At 41.6% G+C, this 10,583-nt stretch overlaps 1 protein-coding gene across 1 annotated transcript; it reads right to left on the reverse strand.

Annotated features, from left to right (window-relative positions):
- Positions 1-6: 6 nt before the first annotated feature.
- Positions 7-10,423, reverse strand: LOC135568797 (DDB1- and CUL4-associated factor 13-like). Its single transcript, XM_065015552.1, has 9 exons — positions 10,231-10,423; positions 9,910-10,109; positions 9,610-9,717; positions 9,036-9,125; positions 8,568-8,723; positions 7,676-7,753; positions 6,268-6,350; positions 5,790-5,954; positions 7-5,632 (listed from the first exon to the last, which is right to left on the reverse strand). Exons 1-9 carry the CDS (start codon positions 10,298-10,300, stop codon positions 5,377-5,379), a joined length of 1,206 nt encoding a protein of 401 aa, XP_064871624.1. The 5' UTR covers positions 10,301-10,423; the 3' UTR covers positions 7-5,376.
- Between the last annotated feature and the right edge of the window lie 160 nt (positions 10,424-10,583).

A 10,583-nucleotide genomic window follows, 5' to 3' on the forward strand; every position in this document is an offset into this window, starting at 1 on the left:
TACACCCATTTTCGTGGAACAGTTTCATTTAATTTATAATAACGTCTTTGTATCTCAAAATCATTTGTCATTTAGTTCATAAAAATGTAATCGAAATAAAAAATCAATTATAAACCTAAAAAGTTACTTCTATTGCCAACTATGTAGAAATAGCCAATAAGAACTAAATCAGGTAGGCCTATTTCATGACGTTTCTCCAGATAAGAGCATGACATTTTTTCCTTTCACGCCGAGTGGTCATCGAAAGGCAGGGAGCCCAAAAGATTTTTCAAATACATTGAGGAATTATTGTCGCTCTCAGTGGCTGTAAAAACAGACTTAGCTTGCTTGCTGTTTGAGGTAAAGAAAATATTACATAGAGAAGCTCCACAGCACATTAGCGGTGGTGCGTTAAGCCAATCAGAAGTACTATCAGATCCCCAAATGGGCACATTCATTTATATAACTACATTTGCGAGGAGGCCAGGTAGCCTACAGGCCAACTTCAATGAGTAATCAAGTGCGCGTCCTTACTCAATATTGACAGGAGCGTTCCAAACAAGACAATAACTAAATTGACAAAACTCGTAAATGGAATGAAATAAACCAAAACTTGTTTCTCACAAGTGTAGCATAGGTTGTGAGCACCGCAAACAACGTGTCCACTAAGACAACGATAAAACCCTGGAATAATTATACAACAACTATTCAGAGGAGACTGCGTGAATCAGGCCGTCATGGTCAAATTGCTGCAAAGAAACCACTACTAAAGGACACCAATAAGAAGAAGAGACTTGCTTGGGCCAAGAAACACAAGCAATGGACATTTGACCGGTGGAAATCTGTCCTTTGCTCTGATGAGTCCAAATTTGAGATTTTTGGTTCCAACCGCCTTGTCTTTGTGAGATGCAGAATAGGTGAACGGGTGATCTCTGCATGTGTGGTTCCCACCGTGAAGCATGGAAGAGGTGGTGTGATGGTGCTTTGCTAGTGACACTGTCAGTGATTTATTTACAATTCAAGGCACACTTAACCAGCATGGCTACCACAGCATTCTGCTGTCAAAGCAAATGGTGGCTACTTTGAAGAATCTGAAATATATTTTGATTTGTTTAACACCTAAGCCTACTACTCATTGGGTATTGAAAGAGCGTTGAGGCCATAGAGAACTCTGCAGAGTCAGTGTTGCTCTGCTCCTTTTTCACTCTAAATGTTTAGGTTTTCATAAATAACATTTAACAGGCTGTTGGCCTGGTCTAAGCAAAGAAGTGTACCTCATCATCAGCAGCTATTAGCTAATCTCCAACTAATTGAATTGATTATAATTAGAATAAAAGCCCTGGAAGAGTGGCCACTCAGAGCCCCTCTGAAAACACGGCCAGAGAGATTGTATTTACTACTGCTTGACTAAAAACAAAGTACCAGTAAAAAGTTTGGACACCTACTCATTCAAGGGTTTTTCATTTATTTTTTACTATTTTCTACCTTGTAGAATAATAGTGAAGACGTCAAAACTATGAAATAACACACATGGAATCATGTATTAAGTAGCTGTGTATCCATAGAGATAGTGAGCTCCAAAAGTATTGGGACAGTGACTAATGTGCTGTTTTGGCTCTGTACTCCAGCACAGGTTTTGAAATGATACAATGACTGAGGTTAACGTGCAGACTGTGAGCTTAATTTGAGAGTATATTTATCCATTTCGGGTGAACCGTTTAGAAATTACAGCACCCATTTTAGGGGATTTGGACAAATTCACTTATATGTGTATTAAAGTAGTAAAGGTTTAGTATTTGGTCCCATATTCCTAGCACGCAATGATTACATTAAACTTGTGACTCTACAAACTTGTTGGGATGCTTTTGCTGTTTGATTTGGTCACGGTAGCTGTGTGTTTTGGTCACGGTAGTGGTGTGGTTTGGTCACGGTGTGGTTTGGTCACGGTAGCGGTGTGGTTTGGTCACGGTAGCGGTGTGGTTTGGTCACGGTAGCGGTGTGGTTTGGTCACGGTAGCGGTGTGGTTTGGTCACGGTAGCTGTGTGGTTTGGTCACGGTAGCGGTGTGGTTTGGTCACGGTAGCGGTGTGGTTTGGTCACGGTAGCGGTGTGGTTTGGTCACGGTAGCGGTGTGGTTTGGTCACGGTAGCGGTGTGGTGTGGTCACGGTAGCTGTGTGTTTTGGTCACGGTAGCTGTGTGTTTTGGTCATGGTAACATCCACATTAAAGTAGAAGTATTTAGAAACATTTTATTCTTATTTACAATAAAAGTGACTCCAATATGACATAATACCTTATTTACCATTCATTTCTATTGGGCACAAAATAAATCTGAAACACAGCCAAAACTAACAGCAAAAGCATCCAACAAGTTTGTCAAGTCACAAGCTTGATGTAGTCATTGTGTGCTAGGAATATGGGACCAGATACGAAATGTTTCACTACTTTAATACACATAAGTGAATTTGTACCAATACCGTCGGTTCCCGTAAAATGGGGAGACGATGTACAAAAAGTGCTGTCATTTCTAAACGGTTCACCCGATATGGATTGAAAAGCGCTTGCGTACAAAGCCAAAACAAAAAATGTGTCACTGCCCAATACTTTTGGAGCTCACTGTATGTATAGGATATATAGGTCATACTTCTCATGACTGTCATGAGAATGTGTGATACGGACGGTAATTTTGGTGTGAATTTACAATATGGCAAAGGCAATGATATGGTCATTGTTACTCCAAATAACATGAAAAATAGGATCACGGGACAAAAACTAAATGACCTTTCACCTTCCACCTGTATAGTTCACACAATGAGGTCAAATGTCAGTTCATAGAAAGGCATCAAAAGTCAAAAACCAGAGAGAGAGAGAGAGAGAGAGAGAGAGAGACACTGCTATTGCAACAAAAACAGGCTGAAGACTTCCACTCTTCCTGAGATCTGACAGTCAGCCTTGATTCAGCATTTCTTTTTAATTAAAGACCCTTCCAGTCCAACTTGATTGTTAATGCTTCATTATTTCCAGAGTGGCCGCTCTCTTTAAGTGATTGGGCCTATTCAAACTGCTGATAGCAGCTGGGCTCGTCTGATCTGTTTAAGTGCAAAGCTACAGAATAAATATCCTCTTATACACTTACAGTAAAACAAGTGCCAAAAGTTGCCCAATTCTCCCGTGTTAAGCTGCATTAAGGGAATAAGGAAGAGTGAAGTAGAAGGGGGGTGGATATTGGAGATGGCACCGAAAAACATCCATTCATCTCCCTTGCAATTCATCCTTGTAGGCTAAATGCTGGTTTTGGCATCAGATGAGAAAGGAGTTAGTCTAGACTATGTGTAAGAATCTGTTTAAGGTACGCTAAACAGAACCTTATATTTCAGGTAATGTGTAAATAATGTCTTGAACATACGGAGAGTTATTAGAGGTTGAAGAAAACATAACAGATATAATGCCAAAGTGGGCAGAATGTAATTCTAATGTTTTGGGATGAACGATGCTAACGTCAGCCTGCTGTAACACCTCGAAGTAATACAAGTCTATCAAAGTTGCAGTGCCTATTTTCCATAAATACATTTACAGTGAACCATCCCTTTAAATCCACTCTATAATGCCACATTGCCCACACTGACTGACTGGTCAGAAATTGTCGATTGGTAATCAAGAGTTCCAAATAGCTCCAGTCTGTCACTAACCCTGCTCTGCTGTCCCTATTGGTCCATTGTACTTATTGAAAGTGATTCTGTTCCATGTCAGTCAGCATCCATCAGAGCCCTTGGCAGTGCCACTGCTGTTGCTGCTGGCAGCCTTGCCTCCCTATCTTTCACCCTGCTGAGCGTACCATGGTGGGCATCTGGCCATGGCAGGTTGAGGAATCCAGCAAACTCACAAAACAGAAGGTCAAAATCACAGCTCCAACAAATGCATCAGAATATTAGCAAATACAGTTGAAGTCAGAAGTTTACATACACCTTCGCCAAATCCATTTAAACTCAGTTTTTCCACAAGCCCAGACATTCAATCCTAGTAAAAATCCCCTGTCTTAGATCAGTTAGGATCACCACTTTATTTTAAGAATGTGAAATGTCAGAATAATAGCAGAGATAATTATTTATTTATTTCATCACGTTCCCAGTGGGTTCAGACCATTATATACACTCAATTAGTATTTGGTAGCATTGCCTTTAAAATTGTTTAACTTGGGTCAAACGTTCTGGGTAGCCTTCCACAAGCTTCCCACAATAAGTTGGGTGAATGTTGGCCCATTCCTCCTGACAGAGCTGGTGTACCTGAGTCAGGTTTGTAGGCCTCCTTGCTCACACACGCTTTTTCAGTTCTGCCCACAAATTGTCTATAGGATTGAGGTCAGGGCTTTGTGATGGCCACTCCAATACCTTGACTTGGTTGTCCTTATGCCATTTTGCCACATCTTTGGAAGTATGCTTGGGGTCATTGTCCATTTGGAAGACCAATTTGCAACCAAGCTTTAACTTCCTGACTGATGTCTTGAGATGTTGCTTCAATGAATCCACATAATTTTCCTACCTCATACCTTCCTACCCCTTGTTTCATCAGACCAGAGGACATTTCTCCAAAAAGTACGATCTTTGTCCCCAAGTGCACTTGCAAAACGTAGTCTGGCTTTTTGATGGTGGGTTTTGGAGCAGTGGCTTCTTTCTTGCTGAGCGGCATTTCAGGTTATGTCGATATAGGACTCGTTTTAATGTGGATATAGATACTTTTGTACCTGTTTCCTCCAGCATCTTCACAAGGTCCTTTGCTGTTGTTCTGGGATTGATTTGCACTTTTTGCACCAAAGTACGTTCATCTCTAGGAGACAGAACGCGTCTCCTTCCTGAGCGGTATGGCGGCTGCGTGGTCCCATGGTGTTTATACTTGCGTACTATTGTTTGTACAAATGAACGTGGTACCTTCAGGCGTTTGGATATTTCTTACAAGGATGAACCAGACTTGTGGAGGTCTACAATTTTTCTTCTGGGGTCTTGCTGATTTCTTTTGATTTCCCCATGATGTCAAGCGAAGAGGCACTGAGTTTGAAGGTAGGCCTTGAAATACATCCACAGGTACACCTCCAATTGACTCAAATTATGTCAATTAGCCTATCAGAAGCTTCTAAAGCCATGACATCATCTTCTGGAATTTTACAAGCTGTTTAAAGGCACAGTCAACTTAGTGTATGTACATTTCTGACCCACTGGAATTGTGATACAGTGAATTAATCTGTCTGTAAACAATTGCTGGAAAAATTACTTGTGTCATGCATAAAGTAGATGTCCTACCTGACTTGCCAAAACTATAGTTTGTTAACAAGAAATTTGTGGAGTGGTTGAAAAAATGAGTTTTAATGACTCCAACCTAAGGCCTACCGGTTAATGGTAAGCATTCAACATTGTTCTGGGATCCAGCTTTCTTTCATGACATGACTTTTGATACCCGACACCTGCAGGTTACAGGACGTGCGTACACTACTTCTAAAGGAGAGGAAGAGGACTGTGTGTCTCACCAATCCCAACTTCTCAGCAGCATTGGCCTTCCACAGTCTGATGTTCATCTCATCTGAAGCACTCAGGATGTACTTGTTGTCTGACGACCACTTTATGGAGATGACGTGCTGCATGCGCTTGGTGTGGTACACCTCCCTGTGAAGTCACACACACAACCACACACACTGAACACAATGTTGCTGTCGCACAGTGTCATCTCTAAACAGGTCGACACCCGTAGAAAAATAAATACATCAACGCTGATAATAAACACACAATCTGCTGGAGTGTCTGAACCCCTGGCACCACTAACCTGCTGTGGCCACTGTCTTTGGGGAAGATGCGGATGGTCTTGTCAAAGCTGGCCGAGACAAACTCCTTACCAGTTGGAGAGTAGTCTACATCCAGCACGGCTGAGACATGGTCCATGTGGACGGTGAAAGGCTTGTCCAGGTACCTCATATCATATGTATACAGACTGAAGGGGGAGGAGACGCATGCGGTTGGTTAATAAATACAAAGATGAGATTTTAACACACGCCACCGTGCTTCTCTCATGCAAGGTGCAAGGTCAGTAAATAAAAACACGAGATCACTATGGACATGCTGTTATTGTAAAATAAGTGTAAATGTACATTAGAAATAATTATTATATCACTCCCCAAGCAATTGCACGAACAAAAACATTATTAGCATTGGAAGTACACAAACTTCTCTCCAGGAATGAATGAGGCCTATGTGATGTGGTGAACATGTTGTAAACGCAACCCATGTTGAATTGCATCACTCACTTGTAATCTTCATTAGAGCAGGTGAAGTTATAAGCTTCCATGGGATTCCAGCACAAAGTGTTGCTCCTCATATTCATGATGACCTATATAGGAAATCACACATTCATACTTCAATACACTAAGCATTAGACACATTCCAGTAATGAGAGGACAGTATGGAATGGGAAATGAGTTTAGTAGAGGGCAAAGTCATGGGCAGTAGGGCTGGACGATATGGGCAAAAAAAAATAGAATTGACATTTTTATACCAAATATTTAATTGCTTGGTTAAACTGTTGGAATCATAGAAATAGAATGATCTGATCATTCAAATGTTATGGTTGGAATGGAGTGGTTACTTGGAATGCAGTTTTGTTTGGCATGACAACGAGGATAAGGTAAGGAAGGAGATGGTTGTGACAGAGTAAGAACCAAAGTGTTGGTCAGCGTTTCCCATGTTTCCCATGGCCAGCAGCCTACCATCCTGCATCCCACTGCTGCCTTGCCTCTGACCTGACTCCCTGTGGTCACTAAAGATTCCATGGCACTTATCGTAAGAGTAGAGGTGTTAACCCCGGTGTCCTGGCTAAATTCCCAATCTGGCTTCCTAATTGTCTCCTTCCTCACCCCTGTAACTATTCCCCAGGTCGTTACTGTAAATGAGAATGTGTTCTCAGTCAATTTATCTGGTTAAATAAATAAAATGGGACCCTAATTGGGTTTAAATAGATACATATAGACAAAGATTTTACAATATTATTTGTCTTTTCCTCTCTGATTAAGAACAGGCTGTTTCAAACAATGATGATATACTCCACCATTGGTACCGTCCAATATTAGAGCAAAAGTTTGCTAGCAAGATTTGCACTCAGTGGAATTAGCTAGGAAGCGATTAGCCTTGCTAACAAATTCTAGGCACACTTTCAGCTAACTAGTGTTTTGCAGAAAGCAAGTTACACAAACGAATAGTATAATAAAGAAAACGTGAATTTATATTAAGAAGCAAAGTGGAAAGCTGTGTCGTTCTTGTTAGAAAAAAAATCTGTTGACTGCGTGCTGTTTGGTCAATGCATGCAGTGAATCTGGAGCACGAGGAACTGCCTGCTTGAGTGACAGGGGCCGGGGCTTTGTGTGCGAGATTGGGAAGCGACCAAAAGAAGAGAGAAGGCGAACTCTTCAACTAAAGTAATATAACAAAACATTTTAAAAAACGGGCATTACAGACGGATGGCTAAGAGGCATTTCTAAATATCTCAGCCTCTTGCGATATGGATATTGCGCATGTCAATATTTCAATTTAGATCAAAATTTGATTAATTGTGCAGTTCTAATGGGCAGCATCCCAAATGGCACCCTATGAGCCCTCGACAAATGGTAGTGCACTAAATAGGGTGTAATTTGGGATGCACCCAAGCACATAGAAATGTACCTTTTTAAGAGGTGTAGCTTCCCTCATGTCATACAGCACAATACTTCTGTCAGAGGCACAACTTGCTAGAAGTTCAGTCTGAGGAGAAAAGCGGGAAGGTCAAGAATTATTATTATTTTTAAATCCACTAACATTCAATTCTGTGTTTTATACAACCTTTGACCTACATAGTCCTGATATGGGTATTACCTCCATTATTCTGGTGCATGGAGGCTATAGCCAAAGATATTTTTAACCAAAACAAGATAGTTCATCTGTGCGTTTACAGTTTTAGCAAACAAAGCATAGTGGGCAAAACAAGCAAGGAGGTAGGCAAAGCCAAGCACGAGCTAGCAAGATCCTATTGGCATTTATTTGTATTTGCATATTTCCATTAGGGAACGCTTCCTCTGTGAAGTGCGTGTGTGCACAAACTCAATTTGACCTTGCACTCCTTCTAAACAACACATTTAGTTTTTCAGTTTGGCAAAGTGTCAAGTCTATAAATATTAGTGCACTGTGTTCGTAACAGATTCTAGTTTTGGGAACAGAAACATTTGTTTCAACAATGAGAACATTTTCTAAATGTTGGCACAGTTTCATCCTCTCCCACTACCCGCGACTGGAGTTCCTCTCACTACTATAGATTTGATGGTGATAAAACATTCTAAAAGGATACTTCAGCTTTATAGCCCCTGTGATGTGTCTGGGTTACACCTTATGTCTGTGCTATAGCAATGTCAGGGCCCATACTCACCAAGAGTCTCAGAGCAGAAGGGCTAATCTAGGACCAGCTTTGCCTTTTAGATTATAATTTACAAAATTATATGGACATGGAGGACCTGATCCATGATCAGGAATCATACGCTGAGACACTTTATGCTACAATCCACACAGAGAGAGGGTTGATTACCTCTACAGGGTTGAAGCGGACGCAGCTGAAACTGTCCACACCCCAGGAGAAGGAGCGGATGGGGCTGCTGCGTTGCTCATCCCAGATGTCCACCTGCTGGCCACACGTCACAAACACACCCTCCTTCTGGTGGTGGTCGATGCTGGTGAACACAGACTGGAAGGAACAAACATTGGTCTCAGTAACATTTTTAAAGTGAATCCTCAATCATCATCATCACTGACGAGAGGGAATACATTACAACAACCATCATCATCACCCTCACAGTAGAGAATATCTCCGAACCCATCATTCTCATCATCATCATCATGGGCTTAAAGCCACAATCTTTAATGATGGGTCCACTCGATGGCATGCACATTTTACAGTGTTGCTTCATGAGATCAGACAGGTTAGGTCAGAGACACACTCTCAGAGATATTAATTGGGCATAATAATGACAGAGACAGACACCTCCTCCTTCATTACCTTCCCAAGAATAGTATTGAGAGGTTCCTCTTCCTCTCCGTAGCCAGGAGTCTCCATCTTCCACTGTTTGATAGTCTTGTCATCACCAACCTGTTATTCAGAAATACAAGCATATTTACTTTGACAGAGGTTTGAGGTTGATTTATAATGAAGATGTGTCATAAGACTGCAATTCAGCAGAGGGCAACCATTCTGTGCGATAAAATCGGGGGTGTATTAATTCTGTGTGTTGTAAGACATTTTGCAATGGAAACAGTTTACTCCAAATGGAAAACGTTTTGCAACAAAAACAAGAGTTTATATTAGAGCAATTCAGATAGGCCCCTCCCAGTTTCATTCCATACTTCCATTTAGCACCTAGAGTAAACGGTAAACAGTTTCCATTGCAACAGACCAAATGTTTTGCAACGGAATCTAACTAATGAATACACCCCTAGACTCGTTAGTATTCACTAGACAGAAAATGAAAGCAAACGGGCCAGAATGGGGAGGTACTATGTGAACTTGTTCATTGCACAACATTTAGAGTGTGCCCTAATGAATACAACCCTGGATAGTGGAACAGATACTGTACCGTAAAGAAGGAGGTGCCACAGAAGCGGACGACCATCCCCCTGACAAAGCCTTCATGGGCCTGGAGTGTACGAACACACTCACGTTTGGTTAGATTCCACACCTTCAGCTGAGAAACAAATCAGTTAGTCTTACAGTATAAACAGATCATTTAGATGCATCATCTCAATGCACAGGCTTGTCATCATATATGTTTGACCATTCCACAGTTAGACATGTAGCCTATAATTATTGGATTTGTAATCAACTCATATTTAACCAGGCCATTGCTAACTCAACGTACAGTTAGTTAGTTAACTACCTCTCCATCGCAGGAGCCGGACAGCATTGTGGAGAGGCTCTTGGGGTGCTTGGCCATGCAGTTCACCCCATCCCTGTGGCCGTCCAGAGAAGCCAGGAACGGCTTGGCGAACACGCGCTCCAACTTGGTGGCATTCAGTGCACGGGTGTATTCTCTTGGCACCTCGAACGGATGGAGGGACGGGTCGTAATTTCGTGGTACTGTAGGTTACATATACTGTTACAATAAATTGTTTTGCCCGTGCTGATTGGGCTAGCTATAGCTCTCTACACTGTGTGAAGTAAGCTAATGTGCACTAGCTGGCTAACTATCTGTACTTACCACGCTGGATATCCAACTTCGTCTCACGGACATAGTCGTCCGGATTCCTGGAGAGGACTTTAACTTTCATTGCGTGAATGTGTATAAAGCTCTATACTTCTTCCCACCAAAATGTAACACAGTAAAATGATTCGTACGGCATGTGTTTACGTGTGTGACCTCACCTACCGGATGTTGAGGGCAATATCCGCTCTTATTTCAGGGAAGTGTGTTTGTAGCTTGCGTTTACAGCGACCACAGATAGAACATTGAGTTACAACATTTTTTTGGCGACACCTTGTGGACTAATTGTTTCTGTACTCTGGGCTTCAGAGATCTCAATAGATTAGATTTATTGTGGGACATTAAAAAGT

The sequence above is a fragment of the Oncorhynchus nerka genome, unplaced genomic scaffold (genome assembly GCF_034236695.1).
Source record: "Oncorhynchus nerka isolate Pitt River unplaced genomic scaffold, Oner_Uvic_2.0 unplaced_scaffold_41___fragment_2___debris, whole genome shotgun sequence".
Classification (NCBI taxonomy): Eukaryota; Metazoa; Chordata; class Actinopteri; order Salmoniformes; family Salmonidae; genus Oncorhynchus; species Oncorhynchus nerka.

What these genes read in the sequence shown, in the direction of transcription:
- LOC135568797 (XM_065015552.1), bottom strand. Translation starts at nt 10,300, where the DNA reads ATGAAAGTTAAAGTCCTCTCCAGGAATCCGGACGACTATGTCCGTGAG. An exon ending in GAAGTTGGATATCCAGCGTG is followed by an intron (nt 10,110 to 10,230) that starts GTAAGTACAGAT and finishes TGTAACCTACAG; the next exon opens with TACCACGAAATTACGACCCG. An exon ending in AAAGACAGTGGCCACAGCAG is followed by an intron (nt 5,633 to 5,789) that starts GTTAGTGGTGCC and finishes GTGACTTCACAG; the next exon opens with GGAGGTGTACCACACCAAGC.